The sequence below is a fragment of the Bos taurus genome, chromosome 3 (assembly GCF_002263795.3).
Source record: "Bos taurus isolate L1 Dominette 01449 registration number 42190680 breed Hereford chromosome 3, ARS-UCD2.0, whole genome shotgun sequence".
Taxonomy (NCBI): Eukaryota; Metazoa; Chordata; class Mammalia; order Artiodactyla; family Bovidae; genus Bos; species Bos taurus.
In genome coordinates this window covers 50687311-50709970 of record NC_037330.1, presented here as the reverse complement: position 1 = coordinate 50709970, position 22660 = coordinate 50687311, and the positions used below count along the sequence as shown (strand labels likewise).

Here is a 22660-nt window from a genome sequence, read left to right as displayed (position 1 = left end):
TATTCCATTATATATACTTCTCTCATTCTTCATGGTGCTAGAATAGAAACTCGGGCCATGAAAAACTGGAGAGAGAAAGGAAGGTATGGAGGCAGGAAGGGTTGTGGGGAGGTGGGAGGAGAGAGGAGGGAGGGAGAGAGGAAGGAAAGAAAGAACGAACTCTACTCATCTAATGTTTACCCCTTCTTCTACTGATGGACATCTGGGTTGTTGCCAACTTTGTGTTATTGTGAATAATGCTGCTATGAACATGGCATACAAATGCCAAATAGACCTTTAATAGTCTGCTCTGGCTAAAGAAAAACAGCAACAGAAGCTGCCAACAGCAATTACCACAACAGAATTGAATAGAATACAAGACATTAACTTTATGGATTTTTTTTTCAGCTGCACCACAAGGCATGCAGGATCCTGGTTCCCTGACCAGGGATAGAACCCCTGCAGTGGAAGTGCAGAGTCTTAACCAGTGGACCACTGGGGAAGTCCCAACTTTATGGTTTTAAAATTATTTATACTTCTGATTTTTCCAAATTTTCCTAAACACATATGTATTATTTGCATTATTGAGGGGAAATCATTTTTTAGAATCCTCTATCATGACAGACTATATATGTTCTAATCTGAAAAATATATTTGCAAGAAGGAATCAAAAGGGAGAAAGCAACAATACTGAAGTAACATATTAAGAAATCATTACTGAGGTCAGGATTGCACGTTAGGAGCACTATTGAGAAGGCATCTCCTTTTTGTTCTGACCAAAGACAAAGTATTACTTGCCCTCTGTAATGCCTAGCACAGTACCCGGTATATACCAGAAACTCAACAACAAAAATTGGTTAAAAAAATAGAAGACAAATTCTATAGATTTCTGAGCTCCTCCAACTACATCATATTTTTAAAAGTATTTATACTCTTAGTCTGAAATGGAATATTAGAAACATCTCAAGTTTCAGTAAGTTTTATATGAACTTATGGAGAAATTGGCCAGTACCTGAATGACAGGCAATTGTACCTCTGCTGCTGCTACTGCTGCTAAGTCGCTTCAGTCGTGTCCGACTCTGTGCGATCCAATGGACGGCAGCCCACCAGGCTCCCACCTCCCTCGGATTCTCCAGGCAAGAACACTGGAGTTGGTTGCCATTTCCTTCTCCAATGCATGAAAGTGAAAAGTGAAAGTGAAGTCGCTCAGTCATATCCGACTCTTCGAGACCCCATGGACTGAACCCTACCAGGCTCCTCCATCCATGGAATTTTCCAGGCAAGAGTACTGGAGTGGGGTGCCATTGCCTTCTCCAACTGTACCTCTAGGACCATTATTTAAACTACAACTCTGACTGCTTAACAAGATTGCAAACCCAAAGTTCATCACCTTATAGCATCATACTTTTTAAGTGGGTATTTGTCTGTGTGTATTGCCAAATGGGTCCAGAGAGGTCTTTTCATCTTTGCTTCCAAAATAAACAGCAATGTGTCAAACTTAGAAATACACCTAAAATATATGCTCAAATTTCAAAATGTTCTATGCCAATGTAAATATAAAAAATAATCAATTTGTGATCCATACACATTGTTACTTATTCTTCAAAGTACTAGAAATTCTGAGCCCATAAAAGAACTTGATATACCACTGAAAAACATGTAGAAAGCAAAAAATATATAAATATTTATACTCAATATTATTCCAATAGGACACAAATATAATATCTATCATCAGTCTTTAAGCAGGTCCTAAGGAAGTATTATTTCAGCTCTGTAAATGTGGGAATAAACATTATTATAAACAGCAATGTTCTGCATGTTTTGAGTATTATCAATAAATATGGAGTACAGATCTTTAAAAATCTATAAATATCTTCAAAGAAGAATTTCAAATTATGTCTTTCACTTATTTAACAGTTGTCAGATGGAAGAAAAGATACAAAACACTGACTTCAATAAGAATAGAAAAAAATAGCAAACAGGAATTACACTGAAAGGGGAAAAAAAAACAGAAAAAAGGGTAACACTGCTGACAAGGCTTCCTTTAGATGTCTATATGACAAATTTCTCTGAGTTAATTTATTTTCTATATGCATACAGCATATATTCAACTCTCTCTGATCCTTCCTACCTCTAGGGCAATGTTTCAGAAAAGAAAACTTGCAACTAACATGACATTGTAAATCAACTATAATTTAAAAAAAGAAAAGGAAAATTTGCACACAGTGATATATTATTGCTGCTGTATATTTTACTGTTACCAGGCACTATGACAAGACTTACATTCATTATCTTATTTAATCCTCACGATAATCCAGAGACAGATTTTACTGAAGTTTACAGAGGTTAAACTTTATTTGGGGGGGGCTCCAAAATCACTGCAGATGGTGACTGCAGCCATGAAATTAAAAGACGCTTGTTCCTTGGAAGAAAAGTTACGATCAACTTAGCAGATTAAAGAGCAGAGACACTACTTTGCCAATAAAGGTCCATCTAGTCAAAGCTATGGTTTTTCCAGTAGTCATGTATGGATGTGAGAGTTGGACCATAAAGAAAGCTGAGCACCAAAGAATTGATGCTTTTGAACTGCAGTGTTGGAGAAGACTCTTGAGAGTCCCCTGGACTGCAAGGAGATCCAACCAGTCCATCCTAAAGGAAATCAGTCCTGAATATTCATTGGAAGGACTGATGTTAAAGCTGAAACTCCAATACTTTGGCCATCTGATGCGAACTACTGACTCATTTGAAAAGACCCTGATGCTGTGAAAGATTGAAGGCAGGGGGAAAAGGGGATGACAGAGGACGAGATGGTTGGATGGCATCACCAACTCAATGGACATGAGTTTGAGTAAACTCCAGGAGCTGGTAATGGACAGGGAGGCCTGGCATGCAGAAGTCCATGGTGTCACAAAGAGTTGGACACGACTGAGCAACTGGACTGAACTGACTGACAGAACAACTGGCCCAAGAAGCCATTAGCTAATAAGTGATGGAGCCAGGATACTAAACATTCAGTCCTAAAACCAAAATGTCCTCACAAGTGTAAATCATTCAAAGGAAGGTGAGCTAAACTAACAGAAGAGCATAAAAGTAAAAACACAGCACACCAGAACATGTCATGACTCTAAGGATTTTGACAGACAGATAGGACCTGCAGCAAACCAATCTGATTACTAAAATATTGAGATGGAAATTATATTTGAAAATAAACTGTCAATCACAAGAAAACTCCTACCTCCTTTGACAAGAGCGTATTATTGACTATATTTTATCTTTTATATCAATGTATAATACTAGTGTAAAAAAAAGTCTCAAGAATATCAACAAAAACCTCTTTTATTATAGTAAGTGTAAACAGATCTGCATAACTGCAGAAATATTTGCCATTTTCCTGACTTTAACATTTTGCACAAAAGAAAACCATCCCACTTTGTAAGCTACAGCAATAATTTCTAAAGAAAAAGAAGGAAAGGAAGAAAAGAAAATGAACAGTGAAAAGCAACCATCGGCAACCACATCACAATTACATGCCTGAAACAGGGATAAAAGGAAATTTACCAAGGGTAACAGAAACATTCAACTGCAACTAATCTAACTTGTTTATAAATTATAAGTTTTCTAAAAATCTTCTAAACATAAAATGTCAGTTTTGTTGGATGCTCCAAAAGTATAAGCTCGTGGTTTAATAGCTGCAAATCTGTACCTATACTCAGCTTTAAAGAACTATATGCACTGTTCTCTAACCAAATGCCCTTAACTCTATGGACTGCCACAGCTCAGAGATACCTTAAACTACATTCAAAGTTCACACACTTTTCCAACCATTCAAAACACCTGAGTACTGCTGATATTTAGAGACTATCTGATTAAAGCATTACATGTGGATAAGGTCCTAAGTTTTAGCATTTTAAATGTTTTAAATATACAAAACTGTACTAGATATAGTACTTAGTTATCTTAAAGAATTAGCATTTGTTTAAGTCTTTGAAACCTAAGAGCTATCCAAGTTCAGTTTTATTCAAAAATTTAATGAAATCTTTTAACTGGACATTTCACCTACTACCTAGTATTAAAAGAGTTTTCATACATTCAGGATAGTCACTGCTCGGTTTTTTAAGAAAAAACAGTGACCTTTAAAATCACCTTGATCATAAAACAAATATTACCATGAGCTATGGATCTGAATTAAATTTTGTTCACGCTTAAAAATGACTTATTTAATGCTATACACTTCAGCAGACACAACCTATTTTAAAATGTATATAAACCTAGAATCTTGCCTGCTATAGGCCAAACCATTCAAAGAATAAGATAATCAGTATTTTTAAGTATATACAATGCATCAAACAACTTTATGAGGTACACAGCATAATTCCTCAGACTGACAGGCGAAAACTAACTTACAGGTAGTTCTGGCAATCCACTTGAGACATTCTGGTAATTGAAAACTGAACACAAAACTGAAACCAATCCTGCTATCAGAAGGGTCTTCCTTATATTTTACAGTCAATTCCATTCATGCTTTCTGCATTCTTTTAAACTTCCTTTAAGAAACTGATAATCACAAAATCATAACAGCTATTTATATTTAACACAAAACAGGCCAAGTGCTGTTCCAGATACTTTACATTTATTATTTCCATTCCTCATGAACAACATTGCATGGTAAATATGAAAACACCCATTCTTCTGATAAAGAAACAGACCCAGACGGTTAAAAGAAGAAGGAAAATGACAAAGCAAAATGCTTGCTCTTTCTACTCAGATGGTAAAGAATCTGCCTGCAATGCAGAAGACCCGGGTTCAATCCCTTGGTTGGAGAGATGCCCTGGAGAAGAGAATGGCAGCCCACTCCTGTATCCTTGCCTGGAGAATTCCATGGACAGACCGTGGAGTTGCAGAGAGTCAGACATGACTGAGTGACTAACACACACTCTCTACATTATGCCACTTTGTTCCCCTCTGGCCACCAATTCATATAACGAAATTCTTCCTGAAACAGAACTTTACTTGCTTCAATAAAAACTACTGCTGCTTTCCTTCAAAGAAAAGGCACTGATATTATGTGAAATATTTTACTGTATTACCAAACTACTGATATAATTTCTCCATCAATATTTATGCATTAAAACTGGAAGAGAATGCTATGTAAAATACACTGATAAGAATACTAGATAACTAAAATTTGGCAATTGTGAGCTGAACCTAAAATTTCTATAGCCAAGGTGTTCAAGTTCATGAGTAATGAGCTAATAAGCCTGTCCCCAACCTCAACCTTCCATTGTTACAAACACAAAATTGTTTTTTAAAAAAAAAGCATATCCGCACGTACAATTTTTTCCTGGCAGCAGCAAGAGTACTAAAATACTTGTTTTCTTATGCTTCCATCTAGTATGAAAAAAGCACAAATTCAGAACAAGTATCTCTTAAAATATATCACACATTACAGGAATCTTTTATTTAATGTACACAATATATCAAGAAGTGTGGGAAAAAAAAAAGTGTGTTAAGCACTATCACTCCATACTGAGGGTGAAATAAAAATGAATTGCCACTGTTTTGAAAAATCCTAAAATGCCAATAAAAATCTTTAACATAATTCTCCAAAACAGGCAAATAATGCACACATCATGCCAAGGCCTAAAAATTACTTTAAATTGACATTTAAATTAATTTAATTACACTGATACTGGTTTAAAAAAACTGATTAAAATAAGAGTAGAAAATGTATGTTAATTGAAGTTGGATAGAAGGACACATGAAAACTCAAGAAATTCTCACAGAAATATAGTACCAATGAAATGATTTTTTGAAAGGTCCTCAGCATTTCAGCAAGGTAAAAGCACCACATTTTACTGACAAAGTACATAGGGCCTTCTGAGCATGCAAGCAACCAAAAGCCACAGGGCCTTCACAAGTTAAAGTGTTTTTAAACCTTTTTTCCTTGTCAGAACTTAAAAAAAAAAGGCTGGGGTGAATGGTATCGCCAATGCCTTTCTGTTCAGACATTGTGGAGCCAAAAGAAAATCGATCAGTTCATACTAGCAGATTTTTATGCAATATTAGTTTCAATAATAAAGGGGCCAGGGAGTAGGGGGAATCCCCAAAACACTGCACTAGAAAACTAAGGTCTCATTCCCTGAACTACATAGCCACTACGAGGCTACAGAAACAATCAGAAGTTCTGGGACAAACCAACAAAGTGAGAGTACATTAGCCAGTACTCTTGGGTAAATTAACCCAGGTACACAATAACTTTAGACTTTAACAAAACGCCAGAGGAACATTTAGGACTACGAGAGATTTTTTTTTTTTTAATCTGATAATGTTAAAGAAAACAAAAATGTTATAAACTTTACTACTACCTATATCCATACCTCTCTAGTCTCACTAGCCACAGAGAAGTAGGGTTTCTGTCTAAAGTCAGAAGACAGGCCTCCTGTTCTCTGTCCTGGAACTCAGGAGGCAGTCTGTCTCTTCTTCCCAGTTTCTGCTCTCAACTTTTACACAGGCTGCTCTGCCATATTGAGAACTCTAACTAGATCTTACATCCCACTAAATACCCACTGTCTCACAGTACTGTCCCTCCCCCACAGCTAAGCAGCTGGACACACGTTTAATTTTCATTCTTCCCTACTTCATCTCCCACTTTTTCACTGAAATGTGGTTTCCACCATACCATTTTACTAAAACCACACTTATCAAAGTCACTCACCAACAGCCTCTTTGCGCTAAGTTCAGTACACGATTTACAATCTTCATCTTACTTGCAGATCTCTCTGTAACATGTGACCCACACAATACTCTTTCGTTTTTTATTCTTCTGATCAGTAAATACATGTTCATTAAGAACTGAAATTATCATAGAAAAAAACGGAAAAGTTTGAGTACTCTGTAATCCCACTCTCAAAAACAGCCACTGTTAGCAGTACAGTACATATTCATTAAGATTGCTATACATATGCTACTATATGGGTATATGTATTAAGTTAACAAAAATTAGATCATACTTGGGGACTTTCCTGGTGGACCAGTGGTTAAGATTCCAAGCTATTACTGTAGGGAGCATGGGTTCAATCTCTGGTCTGGGAACTAAGATCCCATATGCTGCTCAGCCCAGCCAAAAAAAAAAAAATAGATACTATATATTTTTGAGAAATCTTTATATAATGAGCCTGGTTTTCTTTGTTAGTATATTATGTGACAGCGTAATTAATGGCCTCCAAAAGAACTCAGGGTTTCCCTGGTGGCTCAGGTGGTAAAGAATCCACCTGCAATGCAGGAGGTCTGGATTTGATCCCTCAGTCAGGAAGATCCCCAGCAGAAGCGCATGGCAACCCACTCCAGTATTCTTGCCTAGAGGCTCAGTGGTAAAGAATTCACCTGCCAATGCAGGAGATGCAGGTTCAATCCCTAAGTCAGGAAGATCCCCTGAAGAAGGAAATGTGAACCCACTCTAGTATTCTTGCCTGGAAAACTCCATGGACCGAGGAGCCTGGCAGGCTACAGTTCCTGGGGTTGCAAGAGAGTCAAGACACAATTTAGCAACCAAACAACAACAAAAGAGCTTATCATAAAACCCAGAACCTGGGCATGTTATCTTAAATTGCAGAGGTAATTAAGGGAAGGGTTTTGTGGTGAAGAGATTATCCTGAATTACCTGAGCTGGGCCCACCTGAAGATGCAATGCAGCTGACTTTGAAGATGCAGGAAGAGGTCAAGGAATGCAATGCAAAGACTACAAAGAATGCAACTCTAACAGCTGGAAAAGGCAAGGAAATGGATTCTACCTCAGTAACCAGCAGAGTCAATACCTTGACTTTAGCCCCGTAAAACACTTGAAACTTCTGCCCTCCGTAACTGTAAGAGACTACATTTCTGTTTTAAGCCACTAAGTTTGTACTAATTTGTTTCAGCAGCGATAGAAAACTAATACCGTGTGTGTGTATGGTGCACATACTATAAAATGCTATATAGCTGATGGAATATGGTATGTGTGTATAACGTATTCCATCAGCTGCACAGCATTTTATCATACGAATGTATCATATTTTATTTAGTCAATCCCTTATTAATGGATTCTTGAGTTGTCTTCAGTTTTTCATTACTACATACTTTACTAGGTGCCTAGAGGTTTAGAATACCTCTAAACTGTATATCGTCACCCTGCTTATTTAACTTTTATGCAGAGTACATCATGAGAAACGCTGGGCTGGAAGAAGCACAAGCTGGAATCAAGGTTGCCAGGAGAAATATCAATAACCTCAGATATGCAGATGACACCACCCTTATGGCAGAAAGTGAAGAGGAACTCAAAAGCCTCTTGATGAAAGTGAAAGAGGAGAGTGAAAAGGTTGGCTTAAAGCTCAACATTCAGAAAACGAAGATCATGGCATCTGGTCCCCCATCACTTCATGGCAAATAGATGGGCAAACAGTGGAAACAGTGTCGACTTTATTTTTTTGGGCTCCAAAATCACTGCAGATGGTGACTGCAGCCATGACATTAAAAGACGCTTACTCCTTGGAAGAAAAGTTATGACCAACCTAGATAGCAGATTCAAAAGCAGAGACATTACTTTGCCAACAAAGGTTCGTCTAGTCAAGGCTATGGTTTTTCCAGTGGTCATATATGGATGTGAAAGTTGGACTGTGAAGAAAGCTGAGCGCTGAAGAATTGATGCTTTTGAACTGTAGTGTTGGAGAAGACTCTTGAGAGTCCCTTGGACTGCAAGGAGATCCAACCAGTCCATCCTAAAGGAGATCAGTCCTGGGTATTCTTTGGAAGGAATGATGCTAAAGCTGAAACTCCAATACTTTGGCTACCTCATGCGAAGAGTTGACTCATTGGAAAAGACTCTGATGCTGGGAGGGATTAGGGGCAGGAGGAGAAGGGGACGACAGAGGATGAGATGGCTGGATGGCATCACCGACTCGATGGACATGAGTTTGGGTGAACTCCAGGATTTGATGATGGACGGGGAGGCCTGGCGTGCTGCGATTCATGGGGTCGCAAAGAGTCGGACACGACTGAGCGACTGAACTGAACTGAAACACATCTTTACATATTTGTCTGTTTCTCTAGCAGTTATTCCATAAAGTGCAACTATATGGTCAAATAACATTATATTTTAAGTTTTAATGGATTTTTAAGTTAATCTCCAGAAAGGCTATTATTATTTTTTACTCACACTAACAACATTCAAGCCTCTCCCTCCTTCTTCAAAGCTCAACTCTTTCAGTTTGTTAAAATCGCTTCCAGTGTCCCTTCTGTAGTGGTTACTGAATTCCTCCTGCTCCTTTCCAGACTTCTCTTCATCAGCTTATTTCTTACATGTCAGTGGTCCCCAAAATTCCAATTCCGTCCTGGGCTTTCTCCTTTCTATACACAGTTGTCTCATCTACTTCCTTTTACCCCAATTACTACTTAACAAACAAATTTCTCCCTCTTCCCTCTAAAATGTACTCCTCCATTTTATTAATGACTGGTGCACCAATATCCAACAGCCTATGGCAGATATGCACTTCCCTGGTGGCTTAAATGGTAAAGAATCTGCCTGCAATGCAGGAGACCTGGGTTGGGAAGATCCCCTAGAGAAGAGAATGGCTACCCACTCCAGTATTCTTGTCTGGAGAATCTCGTGGACAGAGGAGCCTGGCGGGCTACAGTCCATGGGGTCCCAAAGGGTCGGACACCACTGAACGACTAACACGTTGGCAGATATGTGGGGATCACCTGACCCCTGTTTTATGTTCACCCCATACACCATAGGCTCTAGAGTCCATAGGATTCTGTCCCGTCCTATCAATTCCTTAGAACAGGAATACACCAATTTCCAGCTGTGTTGCTTCACTGTGTGTGGTCCTCTATCTCAAGTCTCATATCCCACTGTGCCAGAAAAGGCTTTCTGAAACTCAGTTCTGATGTGTCATGCTGGTTGCAATGTAAAATGATATACTCCCTTGGGAAAACTGTTTGGCAGTGTCTTCTAAAGTTAAACATACAGCTGCCCCATGAGCCAGTAAGTCCACCATTAGTTGTTTATACAAGAGAAATGAAAATGTATGTCTATAAGAAGACTAGCAGTTATGTGTTCGTAACAGTTATATTCATAATAGCCTAAAGGGAGAATGAATGAACAAACTGTGTTATAATTATATAATGTATCGTGCTGAGCTGTCCTTAGTTGCTCAGTATATCTGACTCTTTGCGACCCCACTGACTGTAGCCCACCAAGTTTTTCTGTCCACTGGGATTCTCCTAGCAAGAATATTGGAGTGGGATGCCATGCCCTCCTCCAGGGGATCTTCCTGACCCAGAAATTGAACTGGGGTCTCCTGCATTTCAGGCGGATTCTTTACCAGCAGAGATACCAGGGAAGCCCGTATAATGTTTTACTACACATCACTATAAAGAACTATTGAAGCAACTATCCTTCAATAAAAAAAAATAAATTAATTTTTTTTAAAAAAAGGAAGATGGCAGATATACCCCAACGAGCAACAGGAAAAAAAAAAAAAAGAACTACTGATAAGAGCAACAGTGGATGAATTTCAAAGACATTACATTGAACTAAAGAAGCCAGCCTGAAAAGAATACACACTTATTCTACTTTTCTATTAGATGAAGTTCAAGACCTAGAAAAACTAAACTGGTAGTAAAAGCTATCAGAACAGGAATTGATTAAAGGAACTATGCAGGATTATTGGGAAGGCAGAGAGTCACACAAGAGTACATATTTATTGAAACTCAATCACTAGAAAAAATGATACTGATAAACCTATCTGCAAAGCAAGGAGACGCAGATGCAGAGAATGGACTTGTGGACACAGTAGGGGAAGGAGAGAGTAAGACAAACAGAGAGGGACACTGACATCTATACACTACCACGCATAAAACAGACAACCAGTGTGAAGCTGCTCTACAGACACAGGGAGCTCCACTCTGCACTCGTGATGGCCTAGGAGGTAGAGATGGGAGGGAGGCTCAAGAAAGGGGATATATGTATACTTATAGCTGATTCACACTGCTGTACAACAGAAACACAACACTGTAAAACCATTACACATCAATTTTTTTAAAACTCATTCAGCTTTATAGTTAAGTTCTGAGCATTTTGCTACACATAAATTTCACCTCAAAAATTTCTAAAGCAAACATTAAGATTTAAAACTTTTAAATCAGCATTTTTCCATACAAAAGCCTCATAGCTGTCAGAATAGCCCACCACATCTGGAAGAATGGCCATCACCAAAGTCTACAAATAACAAATACTGGAGAGGGTGTGGAAAAAAGAGAACCCTCCTGTACTGTAGGTGGAAATGTAAATTGGTGCAGCCACTATGGAAACAGTATGGATGTTCCTTAAAAAAACTAAAGTAGAGTTACCATGTGATCCAGCAATCCCACTCCTGAGCATATATTCAAACAAGACAAAAATTCTAATTTAAAAAGATACATGCACTCCAATATTTAGAGCAGCGCTACTGAAAATAACCAAGACATGGAAACAACCTAAATGTCCATCAAAAAATGAATGGATAAAGATGTGGTATATATACATGCACACTGGAATATTATTTAGTCACATAAAAAAAGAATAAAATAATGCCATTTGCAGCAACACAGACAGACCTATGGAGATTATGATACCAAGTGAAGTAAATCAGACAGAAAAAAACAAATATCATATGATATCACTTATATGTGGAATCAAAAAAAAAAGAAAAGATACAAATGATCTTATTTACAAAACAGAAATAGACTCACAGACATAGAAATTTATGGTTACCAAAGCAAAAAGGTGGGGGAAAGGAGGGATAAATAGGAGACTGGGATTAACAGATACATACTACTATATATACAATGATGACCTACTGTATAGCATAGGGGCCTATATTTAATATCTTATAATAACCTATAAAGAAAAAGAATCTGAAAAAGGATATATGTATAACTGAATCACTTTGCTGTACACCTGAAACACATCATTGAAAATCAATTATACTTTATTTTTTAAAAAGCCTCAAGATTTAAAACAAACCAATCACTAAACCACCCCCCTTCTTTCTTTATCGTCTCACTCAGAAACAAGACTACACCAGAAATTACCTGGCGGTCCAGTGGTTAGGACTTGGCATTCTCAGTGCCACATGCCCGGGTTCGATCACTGATTAGGAAACTAAGATCCCACAAGCTGAGCAGTGTGACCAAACACAAAAAAAGTAAAGAAACAAGACTGTAGCCCCTGTGTGTTCCTCTGGTTTATAAATTCCGTGAAAGCAAAGATTCCGTCTATGTAGAATTGATTACAATACCCCAGCACCCATCTTTATACTTGACACATTCGGGATGCTATATATATGTTATCTTTGCTGATTCTTAATGACTTACTGACAATGTTTATAACTCCATTAAATTTTTAGATCATCTACTGACTCATTTTTCTGATGTGTGTTAAATGTAAACATACCATGCTTGACAACATTTAAAACCTTGTTCATCCAGCAGTGGCAAAGAAGCTTCTCCACATTTTCAAAAAGGCAGCCAAGTTGAGTCTTTAACATTGTGCTCCTCTCTTACATGCATTTCAATTAAATATTTAAAGCCACTACACTTTTCATGAGCTAGGATTCATTCTCAAATTACTTATATCTTCTCACCATCAAATTCTGGCTCGGTCTTCTAAACTATCATGATTTCTAGTATACCCGAATATATTAAATTTTTCTTTCTGTCATGTATCTCATTCAAATATGATATTACACAATTGTTCATTAAAGTGAAACTTTTATCCAATATCTGTTAACATTGTTCTAACAAACTTACTAGCATAATGTACGAGAAAGCTCCATTCATTTTCTAAAATATTTATTTATTTTTGGCTGCATCGGGTCTTTCGTTGCAGCACAAAGCCTCTCTAGTTGTGATACTCAGGGTCAGTAGAAGCGGTGCATGGGCTTAGTTGCCCCATGGCCTGTGGGATCTTAGTTCCCTGACCAGGAATAAAATCCATGCCTCCTGCACTGGAAGATGGATTCTCAACCACTAGACCACCAGGGAAGTCCCTGGATTCATTTTTAACATGGCAAAAGAACTGTACCAAGCCAAATACAGCAACTAATCATTTGAGCATCACTGCTCAAATAATGACCATGGACAAAATGCCCATGGTCATTTCCCCATCAGTGCTTACACTTTCTTGTGAAAAACAAAAAGGGCAATGATCCATAAAAAAACCATTCTGTTCCTATCTCTATCAAGGTTCCTTTCAAGAACACAGGAGCCAGCAGTGCCTTAAAGATAGAGCCCTAATCATAAATTCATAAGACACTGATTACCAAAACCTACAATGAAGACCCAGATTAATAGCCAGTTTAACCAGCTTTAGGGAACATTTTTCAAAGTACAACTGTGAGGGTTGGATTAGTACAAAGTACAATAAACAAGCACTAAAGCCACATTGTCTTTGGCTACTTAATAAACTACAAACAGCACAGGCAGGGAACCCTCTCATGAAGCACAGAGACAGTACTCTTGAGACAGACTCTTCAGAGTCCCTTGGACAGCAAAGAGCTCAAACCAGTCAATCCTAAAGGAAATTAACCCTGAAAATTCACTGGAAGGATTGATGCTGAAGGTCCAATACTCTGGCCACCTGACGAGAACAGCTGATTCATTGGAAAAGACCTTGATGCTGAGAAAGATTGAGGGCAGGAGGAGAAGGGGGCGACAGAGGATGAGATTGGTTGGATGTCATCATGGACTCAATGGATATGAGTCTGAGCAAACTCCAGGAGATGGTGAAGGACAGGGAAGCCTGGTGTGCTGCAGTCCTGGTGTGCTGGGGTTGCAAAGAGTCGGATACAACTGAGTGACTGAACAAGAGCAACAACAGCAAAAAAAGACACTGAAACCCAGAAACATGGATACAACTGAAGGGTAAACAAATAAAATTTTATAAATTTAGCCTAACGGAAAGCAAGTTACATTGAGAATATTTTCATATCATGAACTCTATGATAAAAGCTTTTATTTCAAAAAGCTTTTGGAAACCTACTTAGTGTTTTAAAGAAAAAAAAGAGTGCAAAGCATAACAAAGTTGTTAAAGGAGTAACAGAGGTTTTAATGGCTAGTTCTAATTAATTTACCAGTTTAAGTTAACTATCAAGATTTCAACAACTTTAGCAATTTATCAATTTTTTCTGGTACAAAACCTTGTGTTTCAAAACAAAAAATTCTGGATGGTGGAATGGTCAGTCTCCTGGCCACATCTGGGGAGGGTCAGCGTGAGGCCACAGCCTGTGGGTTCCAGGAACAGCCGAGGCACCCACACCACCTGCAACGCACTGTGGGTGCCTCAGGGTGAAGCTGAGGCTCAGGAAGGCCCTGCTGAGCACCTGAGGCTGCTGCCACACACAGACCATGTTCTGGCACACCTGACTCCCAGCTGCTCGGGGATGTACCCCGGGGCAGGCTGCAGTGGGCCCTGGCCTGTCTCAGAGGTGCTGGGCAGGCAAGACTGCCAGTCTCACTACAGCACGCCACCAACAGGCCCACATGGGGTTGCCTCCCTTCCTGGCCGGCAGGTCCACCCGGAGTTTGAGGAGATGCTGGTCCCCAGGAAGGTTTCCATCAGCCCCTGGAGAACTGGCTGACCATTTGCTACCTCCTGCCCAGACTGGATACTGGGGCCTCAGGGACTGTGTCTCACCCCAACTCTGAGGGTCTGCCCAGCCAGGTTGGGGAAGGGGTTAGGCAGGAGGGGGGAAAGAGGTCTGAGATGCACTGCAAAGATGTGCTCAAGATCTGCCAGCATCATCTCAAGCACTGCCAGTCGGTCAGGGGGACCTGATTCCTGCAGTGGAAAGTCAGCCTGGAAGCGAAGCAGATCAAGTTCAAGAGAGACCTGAGGCACATCCGGCAGAAGGCAGGCCTGAAGGAAACCCCCCGTAGGCAGGCAGACCTCCAAGACCTACCTAAAGGGTAAAGGAGTCGCCCATCTCTCCCTCACACCTGCTACTGCTGTGACCTGTGTGATAAATATTCAGAGAACTCAGTCAAAAGCAAAAAACAAAAAATTTTAAGTATTACCCCCCATGACCATAACTAGATTTAAGAATTATTGATTAAAATAACAAAACCACCATGACTTTTTAATAATTTTTATATGTTACAAATATGCAAGATTATTTGTTGATTCACTATCTGATGTTTACTGCACATATGGATTTCCAGACCCAGTGCAGAGATCCACAGCCAACTCCATTTCTCCAGTCATTCATCTCTTCTAAGTGAGTTCCTGGCAAGAATACACAGAAGAACTGTACAAAAAAGATCTTCATGACCAAGATAATCATGATGGTATGATCACTCACCTACAGCCAGACATCCTGGAATGTGAAGTCAAGTGGGCCTTAGAAAGCATCACTATGAACAAAGCTAGTGGAGGTGATGGAATTCCAGTTGAGCTATTTCAAATCCTGAAAGATGATGCTGTGAAAGTGCTGCACTCAATATGCCAGCACATTTTGAAAACTCAGCAGTGGCCACAGGACTGGAAAAGGTCAGTTTTCATTCCAATCCCAAAGAAAGGCAATGCCAAAGAATGCTCAAACTACCCCATAATTGCACTCACCTCACACACTAGTAATGTTCAAAATTCTCCAAGCCAGGCTTCAGCAATACATGAACCGTGAACTTCCTGATGTTCAAGCCGGTTTTAGAAAAGGCAGAGGAACCAGAGATCAAATTGCCAACATCCGCTGGATCATGGAAAAAGCAAGAGTTCCAGAAAAACATCTATTTCTGCTTTACTGACTATGCCAAAGCCTTTGACTGTGTGGATCACAATAAACTATGGAAAATTCTGAAAGAGATGGGAATACCAGACCACCTGACCTGCCTCTTGAGAAACGTATATGCAGGTCAGGAAGCAACAGTTAGAACTGGACATGGAACAACAGACTGGTTCCAAATAGGAAAAGGAGTACATCAAGGCTGTATACTGTCACCGTGCTTATTTAACTTTTATGCAGAGTACATAATGAGAAACACTGGGCTGGAAGAAGCACAAGCTGGAATCAAGATTGCCAGGAGAAATATCAATAACCTCAGATATGCAGATGACACCACCCTTATGGCAGAAAGTGAAGAGGAACTAAAAAGCCTCTTGATAAAAGTGAAAGAGGAGAGTGAAAAAGCTGGCTTAAAGCTCAACATTCAGAAAACAAAGATCATGGCATCTGGTCCCATCACTTCATGGGAAATAGGGAAACAGTGGAAACAGTGTCAGATTTTATTTTGGGGGGCTCCAAAATCACTGCAGATGGTGATTGCAGCCATGAAATTAAAAGACGCTTACTCCTTGGAAGGAAAGTAATGACCAATCTAGATAGCATATTGAAAAGCAGAGACATTACTTTGCCAACAAAGGTCCGTCTAGTCAAGGCTATGGTTTTTCCTGTGGTCATGTATGGATGTGAGAGTTGGACTGCGAAGAAGGCTGAGCGCCAAAGAATTGATGCTTTTGAACTGTGGGGTTGGAGAAGACTCCTGAGAGTCCCTTGGACTGCAAGGAGATCCAACCAGTCCATTCTAAAGGAGATCAGCTCTGGGTGTTCTTTGGAAGGAATGATGCTAAAGCTGAAACTCCAGTACTTTGGCCACCTCATGTGAAGAGTTGACTCATTGGAAAAGACTCTGATGCTGGGAGGGATTGGGGGCAGGAGGAGAAGGGGACGACAGAGGATGAGATGGCTGGATGGCATCACTGACTCGATGGACGTGAGTCTGAGTGAACTCCAGGAGATGGTGATGGACAGGGAGGCCTGGCGTGCTGTGATTCATGGGGTCACAGAATCGGACACGACTGAGTGACTGAACTGAACTGAACTGAAGTGAGTTCCCCACTACAGAAAGTATCAAATAGCTCACTAAGCTGTCTTATCTTTAAAATCACTTCCAATCCTGAGATTATAAGACTCTGGGACAAAGGATACTTCTCAAAAGAATTTAGGGATTTCTAGAGAAATGACAGTTTGATCCAGTATTCAGATGCTCTCCCTCCTACCATTCTATGTAGATAACAGTAAAGAAACTTTAAAAGCTATAACCCCACAGGAAGGAGACAACAGTGATTGACAGATGGCAACACATTTTTGTATGATGAAAGATGAGGGACTTCCAGGTTAAGATGGCAGATTGATCACACACATCTAATTCTTCTCTCTCCCAGAATCCTAATAGGGCTGCCTTGGTGGCTCGGTGGTAAAGAATGTGTCTGCCAATGCAGAAGACATGGGTTCGACCCCCTGGGTTGGGAAGATCCCTCGGAGGAGGAAATGGCAACCCACTCCAGTACTCTTATTTGGGAAATCCTATGAACAGAGGAGCCTGGTAGCTACAGCTCATGGGATTGCAGAAGAGTTAGACAGTACTGTGACTAAACAACAACAAAACTCTAATAAAACAAGAATAAAGAAAACTTTGCTGTTGTTTTTAGGACACTTACCATAAGGATCAAGAGAATGGAACAAAGAACAGCAACACAACCTTGAAAGGTGGAGAGATGGATGAGTGGTAACTGATTGGGTCAAAGACAAGTAGTGTTTGCAAAGACAGCAGTGCACTGACCACCAAGAACAAACCCAGTTTACAGTACAGAATCCTCAAAGGGATCCGGAACTGCCAGAGCAAAGAAGGGGGAGACTGAAGAAGGAAAGATGGGGTGAAAACTGAACAGTTAGAAACCTAGACCTGCATTCCTCTTTCAAGTCACTGAATGATCTAATCTCAATAAGGCAGCAGATTAGAGATTCAGTCTCTAAAAAGGGTAAAACCATACATCATGAAAGATGAAGCCAATTATGTGTCCCTTCACATTACAAGCTCATTAATGGCTCATTACCCAACTCTCCTTTCCTGAGTTCCCAGACCACTGGCAACTAGACCTCTGGCCTCCAAGCAGAAAACTTCCATACTCTCTGGGAAATACAATCAGGCCAAAAGGAAAGACAGACACTGGAAAGAGGCTCAAACAGCCCACTCAAACCAATGGCTTCAATCCTGACCATACCTTTGAATCACCTGGGCAACTTTAGAAAATACTGGTGCTAATCTATGCAGAGAGAAATCAGAATAGGGGTTGCCTCTGGGCAGGGAGTGGGGTAGATAGAAGAAAGGAATATGAAGGAATTGTCTGGGTTTTTCACTATGCTCTGTACTGTGTGTTAATTACACAGGAGAAGGAAATGGCAACCCACTCCAGTACTCTTGCCTGGAGAATCCCATGGACGGAGAAGCCTGGTAGGCTACAGTCCATAGGGTCGCAAAGAGTTGGACACAATTGAGCAACTTCACTTTCACTTTCATACATAGGAAAACTATCAAACTATACACTTACTCTATATATTTTGCTGTGGGCAATCACATCTAAATTTTTAAAAGTACTGCTACATAATGTATTTGGTCTCTCAATCACAAGCAACCAACCAAGGATTACCAGACCTCTGAGGAGGGTCTCTACTGCTGAGATTATACCAAACAGGAAAAAAAGGAACTTGGAGGAAATAAGCTATGTAAGGAAAAAAACAGCTTAAAGAAACTATCTTTAATGTTCTGAGACAGATAAAGAGATATGGCATCTATGAAACAAGAAAAGAGATGAAAAAACAAGTAACAGGTAGAAGACAGGAAGTAGAGGACAAGAAGTCAAACCTCCAGGCCTGCAAAAGTAAGTTGGAGGTCAACACACTGATAGGCCTCATTCAGAGCCCCAGAAAGGCTCAGCCCTTGAGAGTCTCCAAGTACACAGTCAGTGGGGAAGAAGTAAAGGGCTAAAAATCAGGTTAGTGGTTTAAAGTCAGCTAAAGGCTTTCCTGGTGGCTCAGACACTTGCCTGCAATGCAGTAGACCCAGGCTCCATCCCTGAGTCAGGAAGATTCCCTGGAGAAGGGAATGGCTACCCACTCCAGTATTCTTGTCTGGAGAACCCCAGGGACAGAGAAGCCTGGCAGGTTACAGTCTATGGGGTCTCAAAGAGTTGGGCACGACTGAGCACACACACAAAGTCTGTATATGGACCTGCAGTTTCCCTTCTCCCCCATTCACGTCCTCTCATAAATTTATTCTCTGGAAACACAGACTTGGAGAGACTCCAGACTCAAGAAGAGTGGAGAGAGGCTCAAGGCTGAAAGCCAGGGAATAAAGCAGAAGTATGTATAGTGAATAGCAGCCCCCACCCACAGCCCACTTCCTTTGCCCAGCTCTCAGAACACTGGGAGCCAGGCATATTACCTCCCCCACAGTTTGATTTAAATGTCCCTTTTGCATGCAGCCAAACCAATTTTCATCATAGCAAGATAAAGGCCTTTTCTTGAATTTCTACAACTCCTCCTAGACTCTAAACTCCTTAAAAGCAGGGGCAGCATCTTAATTAGCTTTGTATCCCCAGAGCCTAACACATTCACACTTTATATTAAACACTCTACAAATCTTTAATTTGTCTCAGACCCTGGAGAAAACATGCAAATAGAAAAAGATGAGAAAACCTTGGAAAATTAGAACATACAAGGTGTAATCTGGACTAGGTCTTGAAGGGAGATTAAAAATTTAGGATTTATTAATGAAATGATGTCTGGGATTTGTTTTAAAATAATTTCCGAGCCACTCCCCTCACTCCCAAAATCAGTTGTATTTCTGTAACTGGCCACAAATGCTTTAAAATATCATTTACAATTACATTAAAAATATCAAATACCTACAAATAAATAACAAATGGTATGCAAGACTTTAATACAGAAAACTACAAAACATTAGAGAAATTTTAAAAGACATAAAGAAGTGGAAGAACATATCACGTTCATAAACTGGAAAACTCAGTTTTGTTAAGAACTGAATTCTCTCCAAATTGATAAACAGATTCAATTCCAATCTCCAAAATCTGTATGAATGGGCAAGATTCTGAAATTTATATGGAAACATTAAGAGCCGAGAACTGTCCAGACCATCTTAAAGAACAAAATAGGAAAGACCCATATCAAGGCTTATTATAAAGTTACACCAATTAATACAGTGATATTGGTGCAAGGGTAACAAATAGACCAATGAAACAGAACAGTGTTCAGAAACAGATCCACACTCTACGTTCACCTGACTTACAAAAGTGTCACACAGTGCAGAGGGGCAGGGATGATATATATCAGTGAATAGTGCTGGGTCAAATATATACCCATACGGTAAAAAGTGAATCTTGACCCCTACAATCCACCTACAACTTACTGTAAATTGTACAACTTAAATGTAAAAAGTAAAAATAAAACTTCTGTATGATCACATGGGTGGAGCAGGCAAAGGCAACCCACTCCAGTATTCTTGCCTGGAAAAATCCCATGGACGAGGAGCCAGATCAGCTAAGGTCCACAGTGTAGCAAAGAGTCACACACAACTGAAGCAACTGAGCACACATACTTGGTAACATGAGAAATCATCTCCATATTCTTAGGCGAAGCAAAGATTTCTTTAATAGTTCACAAAAAAGAGTAATCAGGAATAAGTTTATTTCATTAAAATTAGCAATTTCCATTCATCAAAAAAAAAAAAGGCCATCAAGATTGAAAAGACAAGATACAAAGTGGAAAATGATTAAGTCCAGAAAGGACTCATGGGAAATAGATGTGTATATACATACACACACACAAACAGAACTCATTCTGAATAAAGAATTACAAACCAATTTAAAAAATAATAAGACTGAACAGGCACTTCACAAAAGACAACATATAAATGGCCAACAAAAGGTACTCAACCACAATCATCAGAAAAATGTAAAATAAAGCTACATAAATATTACTGCACTTCCATCAAAATAGCAAAAATTTTTTAAAACTGAGAAGCGTTACCAAGGATATGAGGTAAATGGAATACCATTCCCTGCTAATTCCCAAAGTAAAACTACTTTGGGAAAATGTTCAACTGGATCTAATGCTAACATTTTATTATTCACATACCTCAGTAATCAACAGTTCCACTCCTGGATATATAACCCAATCCTGCAATGTTGCGTTTCTTGATCTGTAATAATACACTTAGTAAAAAGTCTTTACCTGCATACTCAAGATTGGCACTTTTTAAAAATACGTTATACTACAATAAGTTTTCTAAGATTTCTTTGACACAAATTTCTCAGAGACCTTAAGGCTAGCATTTTAGAATAGGAGCTTCTGGTAAACTGCAGAAACTTTATTAATAACATTTTTGGAAAACAAAACAAAAAAGCTACTAATACATTTCAGTCCAGAACAAAGGTAAAAACTACAAACAGATAACTTCTTGATTTTCATGAAGCACCAGATTGCTTTCACCAATGGAAGAATTCTGTTATTCTACACTGAAACCCACAGCTGAGATATCTCTGCAAGAAACTGCTGCTTTTTGAAACCACTTCTAACATCAACAGATAGGAGTAAAGTGAAGGAACCATTCCAAAAGTTTTGGTTAACTCTTCAGTGAAAGGATGCCAACCGAGTTGATCTATGATGCCCAAGACAGAAAGAAAGACACAAAGAAATCACAGCAACTCTAAATCAGACACTACCACCACAATCCAACCTACCGGAAATTCTGTGGTTAATTTGAGGCTTGCCCCTCTAGTCATAAGGTGATTATAGTGATGGCTACAAACGCTCCGAACTGGATCCTTGGGCGTCATTTACCACACCTGGCTCGCCCATCACCTGCCTGGAGACATGGCCTTACGCAGAATCCCCGAGGCCAAGTAAAGACGCCAACTTCGCAAGAGGCGCGGACAGTCTCGCCCCATCTGGTCACCCAGAGGGAACAGACTCCTGGCCTCGAGGGCGGGGGTGAAGAGTCAGTATGCCCCCACAGGATATCGAGGAAGCGCCCCCGAAGCAGCCTCGTCCCTTCACCTCCCTGGGAATCTACTGGGAGTTCCGCTGGCGAGTTTCTTCCGCAGCAACCGCGGTGGGGAGGGTCCCGAAGGCCACAGGGAACTTAGGCCCCAGTAGGGCCGGAGGCGCCCGCCCCGCTCGCGCCGCAAGTTTAGTGGCGGCCCCGACTCGCCGCGCCTCGGCCCGGCTGTGCGTCCCGCGGAACTCGGGCTCGCGGCCCGCCCGGCCTCCCGGCCCGCCCGGCCTGGCGCGGCGCCCCTCACCTTGGAAACGTTGGGTGGACTCCGTCGTAAACATTAACTTCCCATCCAGCCGGCAGCCGAGCCGCCGCGTCTCAGCTCCTCGGCCTCGCTCCCGGCTTCGCGGGCCGCCCTCTGCGCCTCCTCTCGAGCGCCGCGCTCACTCAGGAGCTCAGGGCCGCCTCCGACCCTGACCTCACTCTTGCCGAGCCGCCGCGGTTTCAATTACCACCCGACCCCTAGCGTGCCCGCCGCCGGCTCCTCCCGGGTCCGGCCCGGCCGCGTCAGGAAGGCTCAAGGCGCAGGCGCGGCAAGGGCCTTAAAGAGCCCCGGCCGTCTCTACCGCATAATGGGTTCGAGCAGGTTAGGGGTCGGGCCGGCCAGCCGAGGATAGGAGAAGCCGAAGGGATTGGACAGTGGGGAACGGGGGCGGGGAGCTCTCGCTTGTTCCTCCGCCTCTCTTTCAAAGCTCCAGCCATCGGACGCACAAACTGCTGACTTCCCCAGTCTCTAGAACCGCCCCTTGCCTGT

General features: G+C 40.7%; 1 protein-coding gene across 10 annotated transcripts in view; it reads right to left on the bottom strand.

Annotated features, from left to right (window-relative positions):
- Positions 1-22425, bottom strand: part of EVI5 (ecotropic viral integration site 5) — a 234397-nt gene extending 211972 nt beyond the window's left edge. For 9 of the 10 annotated variants that reach the window (XM_059885080.1, XM_059885081.1, XM_059885083.1 and 6 more), the window contains exon 1: positions 21593-21693. In XM_059885080.1, coding sequence (XP_059741063.1) covers positions 21593-21688 — 96 coding nt within the window. In that variant the 5' untranslated portion in view covers positions 21689-21693. Of the gene's footprint in view, positions 1-21592; positions 21694-22153 lie in introns of those variants that run through there. The other variant, XM_005204328.5, reaches the window with a different exon arrangement.
- Positions 22426-22660: the final 235 nt, after the last annotated feature.